Genomic DNA, 25,870 nt, shown 5'->3' with positions numbered 1-25,870 from the left:
TAAATGAATATAGACACACCCAATCGATGTATCAATGAATTTCTCAACGTTTAATATTACCTATAAAATACCGCTTTACTATATGATTTGCAGTCATTGCTGAAATTCAGTAACCCAATCTGTATCTCCTATTGGTGCGTACATACCTTGAGTATAATTTACACTAAACAATAGACTCAGAAAATTAACATTCCACGTTGTATAAATTAAAAACCATTCCTATTCCGGTCCACCCCGAATTAAGTACACAATGATGACTGTTGAACATAAAAAAGATTTGTCCCGGTTATTAATTCGCTCCTGGGAATATGCAGCGATCGTCACGTCGACGTAACGACCTTCCGCACTTAACATCGTAACGTGGAAAAATTCCACTGCTCCCAGTTAAGATTCCTTCAGCAATTAACTGATTTGACGGAGGATTTAGAGTTGCGACAAGCGCTGCTGAAGGTTTCAATAAATATACAGAGTATTGTAATAAACACGACGATTTAAGGTGATATAACTCTCATGAGCTTTACCGTGTATTTATATTTAATTTTTTATATATAAATATTAAGAAATTAGTTGTCGTTAATTCATTTCATCAATAAGCATGACTGTCTATTGAATTATGACAGAACTATACAAAAAATAACTGCAATGACTAAGTAATAACAGGGGATCTAGGGAAAATCTGGATACATAAAAGGAAGACTTGTTATTTACACTATTTATAACTAAAGAACGGATAAATCGATAATGTTGAAATTTCGTACAGAGATAGTTTGCCTCTCGAGAAGAGACAGGATAGTTTTTATACCAGAAATCGAACGGGAACGGGATATTTGCCGGTAACACCCCTGGTCTATACTTCTTGCGAATACGCGGGCAAAGCCGCGGGCGGAATACTAGTTTTAAATAAAACGTCTCGTTCTGTAGGGTTGATCAGCTATTACAAAATAGAGAAAATTAACCATATAGGTATGAAATTTATTAAACAATTTATGCACTAAAACAGAAACAGCTAGTTTCTTATAAAAGGATATAAAAGAGTAGATGATATTAATATATAAAATTTATTTATAGAGTATATTAGAAAAGTAAGAGGACGAAAATATTTCGCGCGTAGGAGGATAGCTTTTTTAGATATAATATTAATTTTTAATACAAATTATTGAAATTGGGATGAAGACACCGGTAATATGACTTTTATGACTAAATTGATATTATACTATTCATGCCAGCTTATTTTTTTTCCTTGTTTTCATATTATTTTAATAAGGAAATAAAATAAAATTATTTTGGACTCTTAATGCATGCCATTTTTATTAATAGTAATATAAAAATATTACAAAACATATTAAATATCTTCATTTTAAGAAGATACGAAAAACATTTCTTATTTTTGTATAATACTATAACTGAACTAAACTTTAGTTTCAGTTTAGTTTGATTTTCACTTTTGTGATGAACATAAGCACTTTAGTTTAGACACTAATTTCAAATCTAAAAACATAGCACCACTTAGTTACAAGTGGCCAAATTCTCAAAAGACCGACTGAGCCAATTAGCCTCGAATCCGTCTACAAACGCGAACTGTAGTTTTTCGCGAAGTCAGCGGATAGTGGAACAAAGCGTCTTCACTTGACTTCCTCGAAACGGAGACAGTCCGATCCGGAGATAATAATTGTCGGTGTGTTCCGTGGAATCCTATTGCGCAAACGGCTTTGTCGGCATCAATACCTTTTGTCTCGTCACTCGTGCCGTACCCATTGTTCCGTTTAGAAACAACCTTGATATCGACTCATAATTCAATCAAAATCTCATGTTCGCAAATTGCGATTTGCACGCGCCGAGATTGACGACTACGGACGATGAAAAGTATTTTTGTGCAAAACATTTTTATTTTTAATTGGCTTATTAGCGAATAAAGAAATATCCTTGAGGCAAAGTAAAAATTAGAATAATGATCTACGCCAAAACGATTAAACATTCAACAAGTGATAGCATTGCACGTGCTTAATTATATTCTAAATATTTTGCTTTACCAGCGATGAGCAAACTTATTGCATGAACTGCGTAAATGCCGGGGCTTTTAAGTGTTCCAATCATATTTATTACTTACATTATTAGATTACACTTGACAATCTAATGTTATTGTATTCAATTGTATTATGAATCTTTACCGCCACTATTTAACACGCAAGAGAAGAACACGTAAGCGTTTAAAGCTCTGTCAAAGCACCTGGAATTAAGGTCATTCGTTGAAATTTTTCGCAACTTTGCATTTTAGGGACGTATAAACTTAATGATTTTAATGGAACAAATTATCTTTCTTTTTATACAAACTGATGAAGCTTATGTCATAACCAGAGTTACTAACTATTAAGTCTCTTGCTGCGAATGTAATTTGGAGGCAGAGATGGCTCAAACAAAAATCGCCTCACACCCAAATCAATGGCGGTTCTGAAACCCTCAACAAACAGGCTCAAAGCGGGTCCTCTAGCATGCTCGAACTCACCGTACATCTTGCCCTCGTCGGAGAGGATGATCTTCCGTCTCCCACAAGGGGGATATATCGCCAGCGCCTCCTGGAAGCTCTGCTCGATGTCCGGACTCCATACTCCCTCTGCGTCCGCCGCCGACATATCCTGCGAACGGGACTACGTCAAACATCGGGCGTTATATGAATATTCAAATGCATCTATGATGATTTGAGGTATCCATAGAAAATATGCCTATCGTACAAGATTAATTGATTAGTGAAAACTTTGGATATAAAACTCATAATACATAAAAAACCTAAACGACGCATTGTAAAATGTTTGTAACAGATATTAAAAACTAGATTAAGAGAAATAGAAATTCACTTACAAAAACGCTTTTAATTTACAGCACTTTAGCGCAGAGAGTTATGACAAGATAACCTAATAATTTAATGTTTTCTCTCCTTATTTTAAACTGCTTATATATTTTTTGGAAAGCTTCCCATACATGTATGTATTCATAACGGATCTTGAAAGTTTGGAAGTTGTAATAATTACTACACATTTTCAGCAAATTTCGATTATTTCTGGAAGTAAAAGGAAAGCTAGCAATATTTAATAAAATTCATACCTACAACTTAAACATTACGAAATTCAAATTCCAAATTCTAGGACCACATTTTAATCAGTGCAATGCGCAGCTTACAAGATTACAATGTTGAATCATTTATAACAGCGGTTTTGTAATTTCGATCAATCCGCATTTTGTTTCCTTTCGAAACCTTGAACTTAACCAGTTGGCGCGAGAACTAGTATTCTCATGCAAATTGGCAGTTGTTAAGCTTTATTGATTTTAACAAATTAATTGTTGTTTTTACTTGATATATATGAATAATATTTACATTCAATTAACCGAATGGTATTTAATAGAGGGAATTAAGATGACTGTTAATCGTTTCTGTTTTAATATAACGTTTTTGAACACTTCGCTATGTAATAAAACAGCCTATTTTTCAATTGTTTGTTACATAAAAAAAAACTTTAAGGCGAAGCAATTAAAGTATTCATTAAAGAAAATACCTTATACACACATAATTATTGACAAGGTGTAGATATCATTTGTTAATAAGTATATCTTATTTATTACGTTGATGTTAATTACGAAAGGTTGCATATAAAAATTGGTATCGAGCTGGTTTAATTGCGAAATAGCTGTATGTACTTATTGCAAATATTAACGATTATTATTTTGTTATTATTAAAAGTAGGTCATTGTTTCGGAACAAGAAATGGACGTGTCCAAAAATTTCAAACATTTTAATTGCAGTTGATATTGTACAGCACACAATTAACTTGACCAAATTCGCGATATTATAGTAAAAAATAAAATTCACTTACATTTTAAAGTAATTCTTGAATTGATTGCATTGTTCATTCAATAAAAATCCTTCTGAATCGATACGTACTCATTAATTAATCCTATCCTACTAATATTATAAATGCGAAAGTTTGTAAGGATGTGTGTGTGTGTGTTTGTTGCTCTTTCACGCACAAACTACTGAACCGATTGCAATGAAACTTTGTACGTAGACATCTAGACAATTGAAATAACACATAGATAATTTTTTATACCGATATTCCTATGGGATACGGACTTGCGCGGGTGAAACCGCGGGGCGCAGGTAGTGTTTCATAAAACTACGTGAGCTAATTATCGAATATACAATTACTTTTAGGTGAGTTTGTTTTTTCAATAGCGGAAAACTGATCGAGCTATGTTGTAACCTTCAAAAGCAGACTGGTTTAAATATAACTTACTATATGGAAACTCCCTCTACGCGTATCGTTATTAAATAATACCCTGTACATAAAACAGATACGTTTAATATATTGTGATGATTCAAATACAGTTCTTGGGAAACATATAGTAAATAATAAACTGTTCTAATGAATTCGTCTATCTGCCTATGTCGTGGAGTTGGAACAGCGCTTCTTATAAGTTGATCTAAGAAAATTATTTTCTATTTTTCTACTGGCCTTGCCCTTGCTGCCGTAGAGATCTTGTTTTCGAATATCTATATTTTGATTATATAACCGTCATTAATTCATAAACGTTGCAACCGATCCGAAGGAATAACTTTTAATTTAGACATTTTATACTGTCTCTGGAGATTCCAAAATCATTAAAAAACTATAACTAACTTATTAACTACTAGCGGTGCGCCCCGGCTTCGCCCGTGGTACATATTTAGCCTTCCTCAATAAATGGGCTATTTAACACTGAAAGAAATTCAAGTCGGACCAGTAGTTCCTGAGATTAGTGCGATCAAACAAACACACAAACAAACTCTACAGCTTTATAATATTAGTACACATTCTCAAAATACCTAAAAATATACTTACCAGTTTGTGTTGTGTACATAAAATAATAAGGAAAATTACGCAAAAAAATTATTCATTCAGAAAGGACAGTTTAATATAAAATCGCGGAAGAGATACAATTTACAACAGTATTCGATGTTATTATGGATAACGTTTAATATTATGTAAGTCACGAATAGTATTATAATGTAATTCACAAACATGATACTATAAAAACGAAACCCATCACAGATACAAATTTGTATGTTATGACGCAGATTTTCGTTAAAAAATGTAGTTTTTAATTTCTATGAAATCAAACTATAAATTTCAACATAGCGTTCGAACATCGAGAGGTGCGTCATTGTAATTAATGGACTCCTATACGGGAGGCAAAATAAAAATAACTCTTTAGCTGGCATCCGAGCAAAATAGTGATTCAGTGTTACTTAGAACCACTCGATACGAGTCGCTTCTGGTTTTGTTAGTTTATATTCGTTTCTCAATAACATCCCGTACCATTTAAAATCAATATTGACATAAAAACAATAGTTTCTGGTTTTTAACATTAAACATATCTGAAAGTTATAACATAAGCCGAATGCTTGTTGCGGCATTTTATCTGTTATTTTCAATACGCATTTTTTGCAAACATATTTGTAATTACATTGATTGCGTTTTGTAGGCACTGGGTGATTATATTTATAAAAAACTATTTCTGCAATTTTGTTTACATTATATTAAATTTATCCGAATTGTATAGTTAACATGGTTTTTCTCTATATGAACCGATTTGTGTGCTACATTATTTTCTTAATGGGCTAGAATAACTGAGAAAAATCTAACGCAAAGAAGATCAGCGTCAAAGCGAAGCACTTATGTGTACCCGTATTTCCTCCATTAGTGGACGGATACAGGACCGATCTAGATTTTTCTAGTATATTCACTCATTTCCCTCTATTTTCTTACTTTAAGAAAAAAGGGGAATATCAAAATATAAGGTAACATTTTGATTATAAGTATTTCTTAGGTTCACATGTATGTTCATTTAGGTTGATATCTAGATATATGTTTTATTAAATCAATTAATATACCTGATCAGGTTTTCATTGAAAGAGATAATCATATTAGTACCTTCATTAACACCAACCAACGTATGATTTTTATTGTTATTGATTTTTCTTAGTTTATCTATTGAATGTGCTTTGCCATTATGTTGCACTACTTAAAACCCTTTATAAAACTAAATGTTTAGTTTAGGTTAGGTCAGGTTGTTAGAATTGCGTAGCAGTAGCCTTATAGAACGTCTCGTCCTTTGGAAACAATTGCACCTAATCCTCAGGTCGAATGAAACCACATCCTGGGCGCCGTTTACCTTCTCATCGTCGCTGGCATCGCCCACGTCGAGGTGCTTGGCGTCGGCGCCGCCCGAGCCGTTGGTATCGGGCGCGCCGGCCGCCGTGCTCCACGGAGACGCAATGGTGCCGGCCGCGAGCGCGCCGCTCGCTGCAACAAACAAATACAATATTGAGATTGAAGCATATAGCATTCTGCATGTGTATCTAATACCAGCTGTTCGTTATTATAATGCTATAATAGAACATGAACCACCGTCCGATAGCGATCGGACATAGCTATGACCAAGCACTTCATGTAAGTACTAGCTGTTCGCCCCAGCTTCGCCCGTGGTACATACATAGCCTTTGTCACTAAGTGAAGTTTCAGCTTTCTAATGGTGAATGAATTTTGAAATCGGTCCAGTGGTCTTTCAAACATACAAAAACGTTTCAAACATACAAAAATACAAGAGTTTTCTCTTTATAATATTAGTGTAGTATACCAAATTAAAATATACATTAAACTCGTTTGATGATAGATAGAAAGAGAAGGACTAGATTATCATAACATGTGCTCCTAACAAATAAGATTGCTTTTAGACTAGGAAATAGCACCTACTGAGATTAAGGCGTCATCAAAAGTATCGAAATAGTTTACCTGTACCCTACTACTTTTCTGAAATTTAAAGTTATAATGTGTTCATCTCTTGACTGTTATGCCGGTAGTTACAAAATTATAATATAACAACCATAGAATATGGCGAAACTTAAAGCAGTAGTATGATTTATTACCCTATCTTTACTTTATTTTATTACTACTCATTTATCCTATATTTTATCTAAAAAAATAATAAAGTACGAAATGAACGCTTTAACTTAATACAACAGTGAAAAGTTTAGGCTAAACACTAATACATGATATTAAAAAAAATCGAAGCTTATAACTTATCCTTAATAAACAATTCGATTGAAAATCAGAGATGAAGCTATCCACAGTATGCACGGGTCCTCGTTCTGGTTTGACGTCAAACGCTCTGTTTGTTTACAAATTCGAATGCACATTGTAAATTTGAACGTATTGTGGCTGCTCTCTAATAATGTTGTAAACATTTATATGCTTTGATGCGTCTGTAATAGCTCCGATTTTACAGAGATATCGTGTTTTTACTCCGACATATGAAATAGAAGTAACAAGGGCTTTTTAGATAACAGATCGAAGTGCAGCTTAGATAAAGTGAAATACTTGGCTTTTGTTCTCTTGTACTTTTTTTTTTTTAATATTTTCGAGTTAGTATAAAAATAGCAGAAACATATATGGGCTGATGAAAGGCATAAAAAATATAATGTTTAATAGTTGCAGATATAAACAATAATCCCGATACAAATGGAAAAGTATGCAATGAAAATGAAATGAAATTAAGACATCTCATTTCAGATGTTAAGATTTTTAAATAAACAAATAATTGGAACGATATCAAATGCCGGGCCTATTTATCAGATCGCTGCCTGCTTTCAGTTTTTACACAGACGTTTATTACAGACCATAAAACATAAAACGTTCAAGGATATCCATTCGAAATTTTCTTAATACCGAGTAAATAAGCTTTGTAACAAGACCTCGGGTGGAGGTCGTAGGAATTCTTGAAATTTTCATATTTACCGTTAGAAACATGCAGGTACGAAATGTTAACAATATAAATATAATATCAAAACGAAGAATTTCGTTATGAAGATCGGATCGGGAGGAGAGTAAAAGTATGCGGCAGCCTCGCGACGCCGCGCCGTGTGCCGCTCTTTCTTGATAAATTTTCAGTGTATTTTCTGAGCCACTGCTTTATCTTTTTCCAATGGATTTTAATATTATTGAAACCACATTGCAACCCCATTTTCCGGTTGATAACGATCTCACTTACTTGTTATTAAATTGGAAAAAATAATACCATTTTATAAATTCAAATTATTAGCGTATTTATTAACTACTATATATATATATATATATATATATATTTATGATTAAGATTTTTCTGAAAATATAGATATAGAACATATTTAAATAATAATAGTTTTTTATGCAACTGTTATTTATTAGAAACTGTCATGTATTCTAATAACATTTTTCCTACGCGATATAAATATTTTCTTCGTTCATAAATCTACTAGTAAGACATCTAAAAGAAAAACTTAATACATAATTAATTGACAATAAATCTTACGTTTTCCCACGACATTAGGTTGCCGGAACCATTTAAAACATGAAGCGTTATCGATGGAAAATAAATTGTGAATTACTCATGATTTTTATTATTTCATATAAATAACTGCTAGGACATTTAACCCTTTTATGGCCAGCTTAGTTATTCATTGGCATGATCAATGAATAGGCTGATATGTATAGGAATGAATAAATTTCCTTTGTTAAAAGCACAATGTATCGGCAACAAAAACTTAGGCAGGTGCATTCGGTAGCGAAATTAAAGACGAGTAAAAAAATTCTGCGTCCACTGAATAAAACATATTTAATGGATAAGTTTTTTTCCACGATATAGCCGACATTCGTAATATTATTTGACATAACACATAACATGTTCGTATTGCAGTGAAATAATATACCTACGTTATTAAAATTGTCAAACTACGATGTTTTATTTCATTGATTTCATTTCTATAGTGTCATTTTAACTGATCTATTAACAAGTGATTATACCATCTCCATTTTTACATATCAAATGTCTCAACATCGAACAAAAGAGCAGTAAATCCAGCAATAACTACAACACATGTTTATTTATATTGGCTGTTAATGACTACGATTGCAAATAAAACCCGATATTGATGATTATGCTTGACAGTTAATGTAAACAGAACGAGTGGACTGCATCGGGTAAAGAAAAAATGTTTACACTGCACTCTGTAGTAACTTCCAATTCTGAAGTATCATGTTTTAATTTTGATTCAAGTGATGAATGACTCGATCGTACTAATTGGTACTGATCATGCTAATTACTAGAATTACTCTGGATTTTTCGAATCCTAAAATTGTATGAAGAGACATTCATTTTCTCTCATAACGATGCTATTTCATAAATATCAATAGAAATAAAAAAAAATAACATTAAATAGTGAAAAAAAGCGCTTCTAACATAATACCACTACCTCATGCTAATGTTTTGATTTCACTATTTATTCATTATTTTGGGTTACGTAATCTAGGTTGAAATTAAATTCGATAAAAACTTTGTAGTTATCTTTCATTCACATTTATAATGGTTGTAGAAAGAATCACGTAAGACTGCTAAAAATATCCTACTTAAACCTAATAAGTAGTAAGCAAGCTCAAGTGCGTTCAATTAGAACAATCTAGAGACTAATTCGTGTCGAAAGCAGCGGCGACTGACAAAGGGCGTCGTGAATGTGCAATAATTAAAATAATAAAGCGTCCCCTATTGCTGATATGACAAGTGTCCGCAATAACCGGCGCCCCTTAGGAGCTGGAGGGTCGCAACTGGTTTGAGGCTTCCTGAATGGGATTTTATATCGCGCCAAATATTTGGACGTAATAATCTTTGGAGTACGGTTGTAGAATTCAATCGAGTGCCTGTTTTATTTGCTCGCTATGTAGTGTGACGATATTATAGACATACCTATATGAGATAATAAATGCAGTTAACTACACAAATAAGGACTTCTTTCAGAATATTCATTGTATTGTTTAACATAGTTAGTTATTAATTACATCTAAACACTAACAAAATCAAACTTAATTATGATCACTCAACTATTATATGGTTACTACAAAATAACTAAAAATAAAAGAAAATACGCTATCCGAAATTTCTTACACAGCTACAAGCTACCGTTTACCTCAATGTATAGTTAGAACAAGATATTTCATACACCACAAATATAATCATCGAACAATGTTTAACTTTCTCAATAACTAGTGCATCCAGAACGTAGATCAGGCTAAATTATGTCGGTACTTAGTGCCGAGTTGAGTGGGCGGATCGAATCTCGTTCATTATTCTCTACACGATTCAATATTGCTAACTTTGATGTACAATATGAACATTAGGCGTAATTTGTACCTCTTAGAGTTCATCATTTGCCTAGATATGAGCGTTGTCTGTTGGTTATTTTGAAGATGTTGTGAAAGATCATCAGCGCCAGAGCGAGCGTTAATTAAGAAAAAGATATGTCCAAACAATTCTATTATAAGAACTGCACGCAACGCATGCTAAACAAAATGTATCGTGTGGAAGCTTAAAACTACAGTACTGGTTAAATGCTATTCAAAATTCGCAATATATGCAGCAATCTAAAAAGCACTTAAATAACAAAACCAGTTTCAAACCACGTATATTAAGATATAGGCAAAAATGTCGTATTAATATGACGGTGAATCATCAAATAGAGACCTTTGAAGACTAATGTTTGTAGTTATCACATTATTCGTACATAGTTGTACATAATGATCGTGTTCATTTACGTAATAATGGCTTGCTCTTATAGATAAATATGCCTTTTAAAATTAACAAAAACGCCTCCATCGATCATGAAAATTATTAAAATGCTTACCTAATTTATTATTCTGTTTGTACTTTTGCTGTACGTGCATTTAAGAGTAATTTACATATACATAAGACAAAGGAAAGATTGGCAATTACACATATAGGTACTTTCATATACCTAATTGCACGGGAGTCTTAGCAAGCATTGTGGCAGTGACCACCACAAACCGCAACCTTTAATGTCAATGTTTATACATTACATTGCTAATGCAAACAAATGTTTTTATTACGTAGTAAAATATGGATCTATACTTTTATAATATCTATACTTTTCAGTTAGGTACGTGAGCAACAAAGCAGACCAATTTTTTATCATAGATAGCTGATCTCGTTTGGGATGGTAAGGTAAATATGCTAAAATAATACTTAAGAGTCTGTCACTGTCATATTTTGTCGTTCTAAAAATATTTACTCGCAAAAAATCCCCATAGTTTCATCTCAACTCGAAACTCTTTTATTCGTGTGAACTTCTCGAGTGTAGTTTTCATTTGTTCTTGTGTACACTCGTAATCAAATATACCAATTAACTATAACGGACAAAATTAATTAACAACTTAATGACACATTTTTATATAACTCTATTAAACGTTACATTTTTTAAACAAAAAAAAAAAACCAAGGGTTATGCGTCAAGCTAAATACTAATTGTATAAAACCTACTAAGATTACGTACATCTAAGAAACAAAAGTACTAACAAATATAAGGATTATTAATTAGTATAAAGAAATCCGGACAAACAATAAGTACAGTGTTTATTTGAGCATGTCAATACATGTTTAATGTATATAAATGAATGCATTTCTGTGATTCACCATGTGAATCTTTATTCAGGTCATATGTCCGCTACTTTCCATCTCGATCCCACAAACAGATAAGAATTTCCAATTTAATCTCTCCTTATTCGTTTTTATGCTAACGCTTAGTTTGTGAGTAAATAAGACGGTTTTACAAGAGGGAAGGAAGGAAAGGGAAAGAAGGAAAATTGCTTTTCATTGCTCATTTTATTACAGCACAAGGGTGACATTTCTGGTCACATGAATAAGCTGAAAACTTAGATGTATATCTTAATGATAGCGTCGTTATTTTTTAATATTTTATTATAAAGCTGTGAAAAGGAGTTTTTTGAATGATTTTTTTAAACATTGTTGTCGTGTACTGCATTTTAAATGGCATAAGATGAAGAGAAAAACCTCAAAATTGTATATGCCTATTATGTGCCTAGTAATCATTTAAATATAAAGTTAATTATATAATTCCAACCTTTCCTTTGATTTTATCTAAAGTATACATATAATATGGTATATATTTATTAACACTTCTTAGTACCTAATTCGATACAACGAAATGGACGAAAATTTAACACCCATATAAAAAGACAATTAAACAGTGCATGCAAACAGAAACCTAGAATGCTGTTGGTTCCGATTTTTTAAGTAAATTAAAAGCACATGAAATGAAAAAGGCCCGCGTCCTTCGCAGTAACAGCACGCGATTCCTTTAACTGGAATGCATTTAATACCGAAGTACGGAATAATTCTGGTAATTTAGTACCATTTAGACTCTATCGCGTGTACTCTGCGGAGGCAATAAAACGGTTTTTTTCACAGCTCAACGTCTCTAATCAATTCCTTGTCCTATAATTACATGCACACGTACATTGCAGGCCATAGTATAATATGCATAGGCTTATACATTCGTATTCATTAAGCATTTCGAAAATTCCAGAAATATAAATATTACCCTATTTGAATTTCATTCGGCTAATTTGCATCGAAAAGCGATTATATCGTGTGACTATTTATAATTTTTGTCTACTTTACTGCTAGTTAATGATTGTAATAAATCTATAATGTATGATATTCTATTTACAATAAGTAGATTGATTTTAATATTATTTAATATTTATAAAGGAATCCGTCATCTTGAACATATACTTTATGAGACTGCGTGTGTAATCTTTCTAACATTTTTTAATGGATTCACAACACCCTTTGAACCAATGAAATGATCCGTCCTACCAAGCCAAAATCCATTATTATAGTATTTATAAACCTAATATGTTGAAGCATCCCAAGACCGAAGGAGTGGCACTTACCTCGGTCAAAGGTATGTTCAGTGTGGCAACGTGACCCATGTTAAACACAAATTTTGGAAACTGTTCCTTGTTCAACGCAAAGATTATAAACTTACATGTTAGTATACTTAAGGAAAGGATATCAAGGTTGAAGACATACATTTTAAGATTTAAAGGAGGATATAACTATATTGATAAACTTAATACATTTAACGAGTCGATATCTATAAATAGGTAGATATCATAACGACGCAATTAATACTTATTTGTTGACAATTTTTAAGCCCTCATTCCAAAATTAAAATATCAATGTCGTGAATTTTAACGCCTCGCAATTTATAAAATATTTATTGCGAAAACAATTTCAAAAGTATCCAAAAATCCTAATTTGGCAGAGCAAGGCCGGGCTTGGATTATTTAATTACACTTTTAAAGTAAATAGGCCACGGCTAGTACTTTTACGCGTATATACGTAACTAAGTAACAATTCCTCATTCTGGTGCGGATATAAATGTTGCAAATAATATAATATTTTACATTCCATCACCGGTTCTCTTAATTAAAAAGTTGCAATGCGAACTCTTTTGATATGCTACGAATCGTAACCTTCTTTATACGCAATGATGTGAACGAAATTCTCAAAACTGCAATTTATAATATCGCGTTTCCATCGTTTTATGTATTTGTATTTTAAAAACTCTTAAGCCGTAAAGATAAAAAGTTGTCAAAGCAAAGAAACTCTATTTTCTACTAAAGTTTGGGAGTTACCATTCGGGTAGTTTCGAGCATTCGCGATTGTTTTACAGTAGGCGGACGCAGATAAAAACGAATCATTACATCAAGTGCGGACTACACTACGCACATCAAATAAACTGCAAAGGGGGAAATGGAGAAATAATATCCGTATCGGATGGGGTGGTGGGTGGCCACCTGTCCGGTTGCGCACCAAAGTATGTTAATTAATTTTCGGTTGTCCGTTCAACGCTCGCTCAAATCGCCGCCCCTGTGGTTTGCCCTCGCTTTCATATAACAAAGGACTGGTTAATGCTTTACATTAATAACTAGATTGTTTTAATGAGAAATGCATCATATTTGTATTAATAACGAGCCTTTTACATTACGTAAGTGATGCGAGGCATGGAAAATAAATATTTTTTATTTCGTTTGCCAATGTTGCTCGACTTTGTGTGGTATAGTGTGGCTATACTGGCTATGATTGGAACGACCACAATGGAGAATACATAGTAATTAATTTACTCACTTTATTATAAAAGATACATACTATACATATCTGATATAAGACATGTTTATTATTCCGCTTACAAAATTGTAACAGTTAACGTTTATGAAGTGTAGATATTAGTACGTTCAGATCAACTCCTATGCAATACAAAATCGATCCAGATTCATTTAATACATATGTTCATATTCTTCCATTAACACTACGGATCTTAGACTGCTTATAATTCAATCTACAAATTAATGAGACTTCGATCCAATCGTCCTTAAGACGTCGACTAAATAAGCCGATATAATAAAGGGCCTATAATACCAATATGATCCGTAAATACCGTTGAATAAACCTTATTAAAATAATGCGAGTAACATGAAAGCAAATCAATAGGACACGTGACGTGAATGGGAACCCCACGCATTCATTATTCAACAGCATAACTGCTCAGTCTACTCGATAATACCCCGCGATCTAATTTTAATGCCTCACTCCGATTTCCAGTATGTGGAAAAATCATAGACTTGCCGTATTATTCAATCTCTATGTTGCGAATAAGCTTTGAATGTGAATTTATAAATATGTATATTTCAATTGGTACATATAGCTCGCTTATACAGCAAATGAAGACAGTATACGTCATTATATTATAGTTCATGATTGCTTAAATGAATTGCTTGCTAAATTATAAAATAAATGAAATTTAAAACATTTCATTGATTGGTTCACTGACGTTTACAAAACTGTAATGAGGAGAGCGACCGACTTTGTTACTTTCATGCCGAATTAAGAACTTACCGCTGTTTTTCGCAATAATTTACATTACATTACAATTGTTAAAAACAGCATTTAATATTTTAAGGTTTTCTTTACGAACGTAGTATTTTGCTTTATAAAGAACTAGCTGCGCCCCGCGGTTTCACCCGCGTAAGTCCGTACCCCATAGGAATATCGGAAAAAAGTTTTCCTATATGTTATTCCAGTTGTCCAGCTGTCTACGTACCAAATTTCATTGCAATCGGTTCAGTAGTTTTTGCGTAAAAGGTCAACAAACACACACTTCCTTACAGACTTTCGCATTTATAATATTAGTAGGATAGTAGGATACTGCAGACTTCTCATACGCATGATACTCAAGAAGTTGGTACTTGACTGCAGTAAGTGTCCAATCCCATTTCCATGTGTACACTCTATTTATACCCAACTACGGTATTATGCCGAAGCGTGCGGATTTACAAAGATGTTTATCTGCGTGTGTGAATGTTTACCAACCGGTAGCGACGTGCCGTACGGAGACCGTGCAACCTAGGGTTATCATATAACCGGATTATTCAGGCTATAACCGGGTTTAAATAGGACTACTAGTTTCGGCTCAGATCCTACATGGATTGTTTCTTCTTTCCAACGTAATTAATTGGGAATTATGTAGTAATGTTCACAGGCTTCTATAATTACAGTTAATGTATGAACGGGATTTACAACCACTACTTTGAAAAATTCTTTAATTCTGTGAGGTTTGCCGATTTCTGGATATGCTATTAAACTGAAGACTCGCTAACAACAATATGAGAACATTATTCAAATAGGCATTGCTTCACAAGGTTTTGCTTTATATTTGCCAACCCTAAGCACACGTGACAAGGCGTGCACGTACGCATTTAGTAAAACCTACCGCAGAATGCAGCTCGCTACTGTCACAGGTGTACGCAAAACCTCGGCTAATAAAAATAGTATAGCATTATATAACTATGGAAATATCGACAAAATCATGATGATTGCGCGGATGTGAATCGAATAGCTATTCGAATAATATTAGAGTTCGAATATAGAATGATTTAAAATGCATAAAATTTTATACAGATTGAATTCGCCGTACACATTTATTTTACGTAATATGCGTTGCAAATGTTGGAGCTACTAAAATAAAGAATATAATGTAGACTTAATGATTCCGCACATGTGAATGACACGATCGTTTCAAACAGACCGCATCTCCCCTTCATAAGACAACGTTCTAATGAGCCATTTGAGAAACACGATCCCGATCGCTTCCAATTTTTTTGTGGATACGTTGCCAATTTTTTTTTTACAAATCTGAACTAACTGCGTCGACGATAATCATGGGAGCGCACTAGTGAGTCACGCGTACAACTGCCAAGTTACTGCTACCAAGAGTAAAGAAGTATCTATGCAAACGATGACATACAAATTGCAACTCTATTCCTAGACGCGCCAGAGAGGAGAACTACGTGCACACTTCAGAATATAAACTAAAATGAATCATCATTCGTTTTGCCAGCTGCGAATTAAGACTCAGATTGCACTGCTCTCGGCGAATATCGCGGCTCGTCTTACAATATCAGCGCAATAAACTATAATACACCCGTATACTCTATACATTCCATGTAAATTCTCGTATATCAAAGCAGGTACGTGGGTTTTCACACGCGTTAAAACAAAACATCAGATTACAGATTTCTAGAAACGATTTTTTTATATTGCACTTAATCGAAACGGATTGGAGTCGATCGAGTTCCAATAGTCATTAGCTATTTACCAAATCGAGTGTAACTGAATGAATTTTATGAGATCGGCCAGTGACCCCTGAAAGCATTTTTGCAAGGCACAATGTTTTTGCAAGAAACCTTGAATCGGGCAACGAAAAAATTACAATTTTATATTTCATGGTTTGTTATAGCAGGCATTTCGGTTAATAACTTTCATCTCTACTATTTCGCAGAGCCTTCAAAATGTAACATTAACAACTATAACCAACTATTAACCAGTAACTACAATATTCAACATAAATTTATAATTTGCTCCATGAGACATCGTTTATCGACCGTACATAACGTAACTAAATTTTAACTGCCAGCCATAAAGGTGAAAATATGAATCCCTAATATCTAATATAGAACGTATTACAAAGAGATACTTATGAAATTAAAGTGATAAATCAGCGTGAACGGCCCGAGCCATGAATGAGCCGGGAACAACGGCTTATATGTAAATAATGTCGCGCGACAACCAGCGGCTGGCATACACAATGAAATATACGCTGGATATAATTCATAGCGATTGATCCGAGTACCAATAACCGATGGCGTGGTTATTCATTTTGGTCAAACCACTACGAGTAGTGCAGGCGGGCACGCTTCAACAATGCATTTATTTCGTTCTAATTCATTAGGTGATATTGCTTTGAAATGTTTCGCGGAATGGGTAACCACGTGTTTGCCATGCGTTTTAGAAGAGGCTTCTATATGTATCTGTAAAGTTCAAGAAATTTTTTCATCTTATCTAGTAAATCTAATTGAGGTTTTATTTCAATAATAAATACGTACTTTGAAGATAACACTAGTGAAATAAGAATTGCTTGCAAATAAGTAAAATTAAATATAAACAGGAAATATGTTTTTTGTATGAATAAATAAGGATGATATTGTAAGGTACTGGAGCGACAGTAATATTAAAATTAATTGTTTATGTATACAGTAAATCAGAACATTTTGCAAGCGGATGTTGTGAAACAGATCGATGGGGGCGACAGAGAAATACTCCATACAGATAAATATTATTGTTGCTTTTCGGTTATTAAAGAACTGCGAATATTATTGGTGCTTTGTTTCGAAATAATAAAATATACCATAATAAAGATTGTTGTAATCCTAAAATTCCCAATAATAATTTACAATACTATGCTATTAGACAAGTTGCTTCTAGTTGACGATCTTTTGCATCTCGAAAGAGACACAAACGAACAAACACACATTCGCATTTACAATTCTATTTATTCTACTAGTTAGGATATCAAAAGCACAACGAGAAATTGTGTTGTATTCTAATCCTAAACATTCTGCCTTTTAAAGTGAACTCGGTTGCGTTGAAAATCCATAATATATCGCCTCACGAGCCTCCCAGGTGTGACTAGGCGTTAACAGCAGCTTACCGACTTCTGCACCAACTTTCGCTCAGTGAAGCATAGCTTAATAAACCGTTTGGAACTACGTAGCATTCTAGTTGGAGCGGCGCTATATGGCTTAACCGATTTCAAAGCACTCAAGACGCTCGCACAAACTTGTTGCACGCTAAGAGCATACTCATAAACTAAGTTAAACCCTTGTCGGCTTCACTGCAGTTCGAATTAATTCGATTATCAGCGCACCTCGATCTCAGTAAAGCACTCAGATTCCCTTCATTATACATAGTGCCGGCGGTAACCATAATGAAACTAGGTGTACCGGCTTTGCTTAATTGGATTACGGCCATGTGCTCCAGTAATTACATGTCTTTGTACGATATTACATCCTTAGTCATATTATGTGCTTTACATGGATTTACCTTACATTGTGCGTGTATATAAAAAGCTGTGATTACAATGTATGTACGAGAATTAAAGGAAGCAGTTGACGTGAAATTTATGACTGTGGAATAAATTCTATAGTAATAGAAGAGTAATTGAATATAAATGAACGGGGTTTTATAAAGTGATATATTGATTATATACATGATATAAACGTTCGAATAAATTTTTTTGCCGACAATAAAAAATTATAGATAGCCTTTTAGTGTTTTTATCTTTGTACAAAAACACTTAAAGACATCTATATTTCTTTTTAATTTTTCTTTTTTTCATTTATAAAAAAGTTATGATATGTTTCTTTATAAATCACCACATAATTACTACTATTCAATCTACATCAAAGCATGGAAAAAACACAACATAAATAATAAGTTAATTACATTGATTGAATAAACTGCTCGTTAGGCTCTTTATGTAGGACGTTTAGGATTAGACTCAGATTTCCTGGCTGGGTTTTAAGTGTGTCAATAAATGTATCATAGGGTTTCTTGATTTACATAAAACGTTGTTCTTTTTTTATTTCTGTAATGTTGTCAATTATAATGTAACATCATTTGGTCTTCGTTCACATCACTTTGATTATAATTAAATTAAATTACATACCGCTTAATAAATAACAGACTTCGATATTATAATACAGTAGTACGAATGTAGATTAACATATTCAGAAAGGTTAGATACATTATTAAGTATTTATTTTTAAATAAATTATTATTATTATCATTCTATAATTTGTAATTAAAGATTACTTCTATTTCATTGATTTATAGCTAGTGTATAATATTTCATTTAATTTGAGATTAGAGTCAGGAGTTGGTGGATCGAAAAACACAAGACAGCACTTATAAATACGGTAATATTCCCACGATTTCACATATATCACGTTCTTGAACGAAATTATATAATCAGCTGCCTGAATCATACTTCACCAATATGCTATTTACTATCTATGCCTCGCTCTTTCACCCACCGGAAACCTCTCAGGCTAGTATTTCTATAGTCTATGTTATTTACTTAACTTCATCAATATCAGATCGCTGCATAACTAGAGTTAATTTAGTAATAAACATTCATACAACTAATCTCCCAAACACCCAAAGTTTCGCATTTCTTATATTAATTTTAGGGATTAAAAGAATTACGTTTATAATCCGCTAAGAGCTTCGTATGCACGTATCAAACTATACCCATTTCTCGCCACTAATACAAGCTGGTGTCATGTACAGAATTGTTTAGCTCTTAAAATTAAGTGTTACTCAATATTCCGCTGACGACATGGAGCTCACGAACACTACTGGAAGTTGGTCATGAATTCATTGTTTTGAGGCAGTGTGATATTGAACCACGAGGGAAGGGTTCAGATCACGTAGCGGAGACAACGACACAGGAATATTAAAGTTCAAACATTCAATGGGTCGAGTTTTTGGAATTCTTACATATATATTTATGCAATGAATGCTAAGGAACCGGCGGCGGTATCGTGTTTGGCGTTCATTGTTAGTTTTTGTGGTAATAATATCGGAGGAAAATGGGTTTCTAATTAAGCTTCATAATGTTCCAAAGTTCTACTTGTACGGCAGTGTATACCTTTTTCCTTGAGTGGGAATTTAGATAAAAATAACGCATTTAGGCAATGTTTCTATCGCTTAAATATAGAATTCCTAGCGACCCGCCCCGTCAGTTGTACACACATAACACTCAAGGATCCACCGGTGAAGGAATTATTAAAATCGATTCGATTTAAAACAAAAAAATTCAAAACACTACATCTTTGTACTATTAATTAAGTAGTATAGATTCAGACAGTAAAGCGCGGGAATTAATACACTTTCTAAGTCATCTCAGCAATTAGTATCAGTATTGGTGATCGTGTAATTGTATTTCAATATTCATATAAACAAGAGAGTGCAGGCTACACCGGACCTGCATAGCCAATGTACTGTATCGTGATGCTCCGCTATCGTGTCGGTTACGTCACGTGTCCGTCCACCGTAACGACACCGGCAAGATGTTTCTACTATAACAGAAGCGTATAATGTGCAAATTTCAAACGTTTTTACATTACGTTTAAGCTTGTTTGATTCATATCGGAATAGGATATATAAGTCAATGTACTATGAGAGTTAAGTTATTAAATCAAGATATTTTCATACAAATGCATTTTTCCTATTAACGTTTCTTACCACGAAACATGCCTAATGAGAAGTTACTCTAACTCAATTCTATCCTTAACACGTTTACGTTAAAAATTTTCTCCAACACAAAAACTACTTGGAAAACGTAGAGAAACCTCTAGAAGCTAGATTGATCTTATCTAGGTGTCTCTGGTCGTTGAACCTCGCGATTTGTCCACTACAATTGTCTGGCAGCTGTCCTGAGATAAACCGTTGGCGCTAATTACACGAGTCACATTATTTTATGACCCTTTATGACATACATCCGTATGGAAACGTGTGGGGTGCGCTTTTTGTACGCGAATGAATTTTACTATTTATTTTTAATAACGCTCCACTGGCTTCCCTAGTACAGTAATAAGGCACTATTCGATTTTATACGAACGATTTTTTTTTTGAATTTTGATACGAACTTTCACCCCCTGTTTCACTTACACTAAATTTTGTTATCCGAGACAAGAAGTCGCCTTAGAGTATACATTTAATTAATAACTGCAGTAATAGATATTCTAAACGTATGACCTTATTCTGTGAATTATCTGATTTATATAAAATTCTTTAATAAAAACATTTCTGGTCGTATCTGTTTACTGAGACATATGTACGTATATTATAAAAATTATAAAAACATTTATTTCTTATTCATCTATTCTAATTTAAAGATTCTTATAGAAGTATGGATAAAACAACATAATATTTTTTTTAGCTCAATGTAATAATAATAAGTAAGTAATAAACAAGGTACGCGAGGATTATTTCATAAAATCCACACGGTAAATTATGTTAATTTGTGGGTTTTTTTGCTAATTAAAAATGCGCTGTTATCATATTAAATCTCTTAAAAATTCCTGAATAAATACAAGTTTTATTGTATATCTAATATAATCACGTGATACTTATCTTAACTTTTACCCCCGCAATTGTAAAAATGTTAGATTTGATTGATCATGTGCTATGAAAACTAATTAAATAATTTGAGTTTAATATCATATCATTTCATATTAATAAAAACATCTATTAATAAATATTCCTATAATGTTCCTTTTAATGGGCATATCAATCAATCTATTGACATAAAACAAAATGCAGCTAAAATATAGTTATCTTAATAACAATATCAAGTCGATTTAACACTTATGATAATCTTAAGAAAAACAAAATAAACACTCAATTAAACATACATATATGTAGTAAATAATTGCTAGTTAGCCACAATTACCGCCTATATAAGTATATTGTTATAATCTACTGGCCCGACAATGGTATGAATAATAACCATAAGATTCTCACAGTAATTACTCTGCAGTAAATATTTTATATATCTCCGTATTGTATATAATTGGATCGCAATGTGTATATCTATGCGGAAGAACGCGGACAGAGTCCGGTTACATTCTATGTCTTGTTCTCGGAACGTCATGGGAACCGTAAGGTGAATCTTCAATTGGAGCATTAGCTATGGATCCTAATAGCGTGATGATTTATCGATTGTTTATACACAAATTAAAAAACCATTATAATATATATTCTTTTAATATAAGTATACATATGTTCAGTGCGAGAGCTACAGAGGGCAAGCTGCGTATCAACGCCGCACAGTAACGGCGTTTTACAATCTGTGTATCTGATTCGGTAGTGGACTATTAATAATTATTTGCTTTCCCACGTTATATCACGGATATAAATTAATTTTATAACCCTGTTAATAGAAGTGAATATTTGTTTACGGCACGGTAATACCCCGAGTATTGCCGTGCCGAAAACAAAATTTCGGCACATTTTTAAAGTGTTGCAAGCCTAAAGTGGATAGGTATCCGCTATCTATGTTTAATCACATAAAATAAATGTGGCGAAGTAACTGGTCTTTTTAGATTCGATTGTCTTAATGATTCTATTTATAATTGTTTTTCAAACTAATGATAAATATAGTTAAAAAAAACTTAAAAACACGCATTATTTGTGAATCAACTAAATAATTTCACTTGCTCTTATACAAAGCATACGTAAGGAAATTATTTAATCCTAGCGATCCTAAACAGGATAATAAAATAAACTCGTAAAATTTTTACATTATCGCCGATTCTTGATAAGTATATACAGATATAAAACTAAAAAATTGAATTTAAGTATATACAGAGTTTGAATTAAACAGTTACATAAAAACATTCAAACATATAAATGAAGCTAATAATAAAAAAATTATCCATATATTACTCTATTTACGAAGTTCAGAGTGCGAGAGTGGCCCAATTTATGAAAAGTGTAGGGGAGTCGGTTGTAATATCAACATCATTTCATAACATACTACTTCCTTGCGTGTTTTCTACTAATTACGGAATATGCATAATGCATTTGTTTATCTCACTATCAGTAGCACCGAGTTCTTATCCAAAACATACTTAAAATTATCTATTCTTTTATAGTTTTAACCGACTGCAAAAAAGAAATGGTTCTTAATTCGACCGTATTTTTAAAAATGCGTATAACATTAAATAAAAATAATAAACAATTGAATATTTGGCTTTTATTGTTTCACCGCCACAATTTCAATTGAACCACGTTAGCGCGACCTCTCGGTTAATTGAAATACCTTCATTATGAACAATAAAATATATTTCACTTTCATAACTAGCTCTCACAAATAGCTGTAAATTATTTTGCAAAAGCTTGACATTTCTAAGGCCAATTAGCCCAAATACGTGGGCTTACCGAGCCTTACTTACTGGAACCTTAACAATGATAAATTAATACATAAGAAAATTTAGGCAATATTCTAACAAATATATTAAATGAACATTGTGCGCTGAAAGGCATGAATTTCATACTAATAACAAGAACACAATTTATATTCAATAATTGCAAATATAAAGAAACGTAAACGGGAGCTTGTAGCAACCTACAACGGTTGTTAAGCTATGACTCAGATATACGAAATAAAGTACAAATTGTTTTGCTTCTGTGCTGAGCGGTAAGTGAAAAGTGGGAACAAAGGCGTTGTTAGGCGCTGTTTAGTATGCATTTGGAAAGGTAGAGGCGAGAGCAATAAGTTTAAGTCGCGATTTGCATAGATTGTACCAAATGGCGGTAAGGCGCTCCGTTCGGTGATTTACTGACTCAACGCGTAGGCGACCCGCTAACACTTGAACTACACTTTCCTGTGTACATTTTGGACCTAGCAAGATACACTGCATTCCCATAGATATTTTTTTTATCTATATAGTTTAATTTACGTGGTTGTTTCTCATTCATTAGTCTGTAGAACTGTATGAACAGCAAATGAATATGATCACACCAATGACGTATATAAAATAGTCAAAAATTTCATAATACAAGCCTATATTCTTCATAAAACTCAAGCGCGTTTAATATTATTACAGTCAGTGCAGAAGATAGTAGAGATCATTACAGTAGATAGATTTTAAACGGTCGTCTTAGCCCCTTATTTTTAATACACAGAAGGTTAATTACAAAACTGATTCAAAAACAAGACCTAAAACAAAAATAATCTAGGTATAGAGTACATACACTGTACCGTATTATTCATATACCCATTCGCTGATTTACCGAGTCAATGCGTGGGCTTCGCGACCTGTTAACACTTGAACTACAATTTCGTATACTTCACTCGATTTTAGTTCAAACTAAATAAACGAGTCTTATCTAGGTCCTATCAACATTTATATTATCGAAACGGTAATTTTAATCGAAGAAATAGGTTCTGTATTTTTTCCTCTTCTATCCTTGAGTCGCCAATATTAATTTCATATTGACAAATGTATTATAAGGATATATTATTCGTTTTCAATCATTGCATCATATTTATGCTTTATACAATGCTTAAAGAAGACAGACGTAAACCGTTTTGAAATGCATTTAAGGAAACTTTAAGGATATCATTAATAATAATTGTATTGAACCAACATTCAGATGGTGGACCACAAACCTACGTAATAATAACGATTCACAAAACACTGCCCGTGTATTTTCCTCGTCCATACCGATTTAACTATAGTTTCATTCATATCAATTGTTCGCATGAGCTAAGAAGGTTGGCCATTTTAAATTGCATTGGCTTAACAACCGCGGTAACGACATACGCGGTATTCGCAAAATGTTGCCAGCTACGATTAGCAGAATTCCTCTACCGGAAAAGAACATATAAACGCTAAAAAACATGCCTCTTGCGACACATATGTATACCAACGTAGTCTTGATTCTCCATATATGTATACGATTACTTGCTCGATGCATCTACCACCAGGCGAGTTAATGGTCTTTTTATGTTTATAGCGTTTTTTAATTACGCGCTTTATATCTAGAATTGTGCCTACGAGTACCTACAACTCTACTGTTTTATAGCACCTAATTACTTCAGCCGATAATATTATTTTTTGTTTTATATAAATAGTTAACGACTATGATATCTGAAAGAATAACATAAATATGTTTTAGCCACGTATCTACATTTGACTTTCATTAAATAAATTGTGGGGATAAACAGCGAATTAAAATCAAGGTGAGCCATGATTTACTACGTTTAGAAATATCATTACTACTTACCGTTAGGGACAAGATAAGGTAATATTAACAGAAAATAAATCCGCAATTTACGCAAGAAGCCTGTAAATACAATTGGTTAAATTAGAAAATGAACGGCTGCAGCGCGAATGCAGTTACCACACAATCACAGCTACCTATGCGGGTTCATAATAATTGTTGACATGTTACGTAACTAGATATACTTGAAAAGTATCAAAATATTCATTGCCAATATACTTATGAATTGTTCAAACTAATGTATTATTATAAGGAAAATTGTATAGCATGTCTAAGGTAAATATTAGGCATATTATGTACATAATGTGATAAGATGACCGAAAGTAGCATCACGCGAAAGCGAAAAGCAAATTATTTAGGCAATTGGATTTTAAAATAGCAAAGATTTATGAAACAACTAGAATGCAATGCAATGATCGTCATAGCCAATACTAATCAATCAATCAACTGAACTATCAACGATATGAACTTTTCTTCGAGACGTCATATTAAAACAAGATGTGAATAATGCGTATTAAACTTGATAATACATCACTTAATGTTTACCCCATTAACATTTTCCTCATGATCTCATAAATTTTTGGTTTACTTAATGAATGAATTGTTATGTAAAATCATGTTTAATAGAGTAGCAATGGTCACAACTAACATGTCATACAGAATCATAAGACATTAGACACATTAATTTTGGCGCGCAACTTTGGCGCCATTCTAAACGTCACAATCTAATTGTGCA

The 25,870-nt window shown here is 33.0% G+C and overlaps 1 protein-coding gene across 2 annotated transcripts in view; it reads right to left on the bottom strand.

The window, feature by feature from the left end:
• The window catches only part of LOC119833618 (protein scalloped), a 67,485-nt gene that overhangs the window by 18,562 nt on the left and 23,053 nt on the right, over positions 1–25,870 (bottom strand). For both annotated transcript variants that reach the window (XM_038357709.1, XM_038357710.1), the window contains exons 3-4: positions 6,205–6,335; positions 2,504–2,633 (exon numbers count right to left, since the gene is read on the bottom strand). In XM_038357709.1, the coding sequence (XP_038213637.1) occupies positions 2,504–2,633; positions 6,205–6,335 (261 nt within the window). The remainder of the gene's footprint in view (positions 1–2,503; positions 2,634–6,204; positions 6,336–25,870) is intronic.

The sequence above is a fragment of the Zerene cesonia genome, chromosome 17, assembly GCF_012273895.1.
Source record: "Zerene cesonia ecotype Mississippi chromosome 17, Zerene_cesonia_1.1, whole genome shotgun sequence".
Lineage (NCBI taxonomy): Eukaryota > Metazoa > Arthropoda > Insecta > Lepidoptera > Pieridae > Zerene > Zerene cesonia.
The sequence above is the reverse complement of the archived record's forward strand: the minus strand, read 5'-3'. Positions and strand labels throughout refer to the sequence as shown.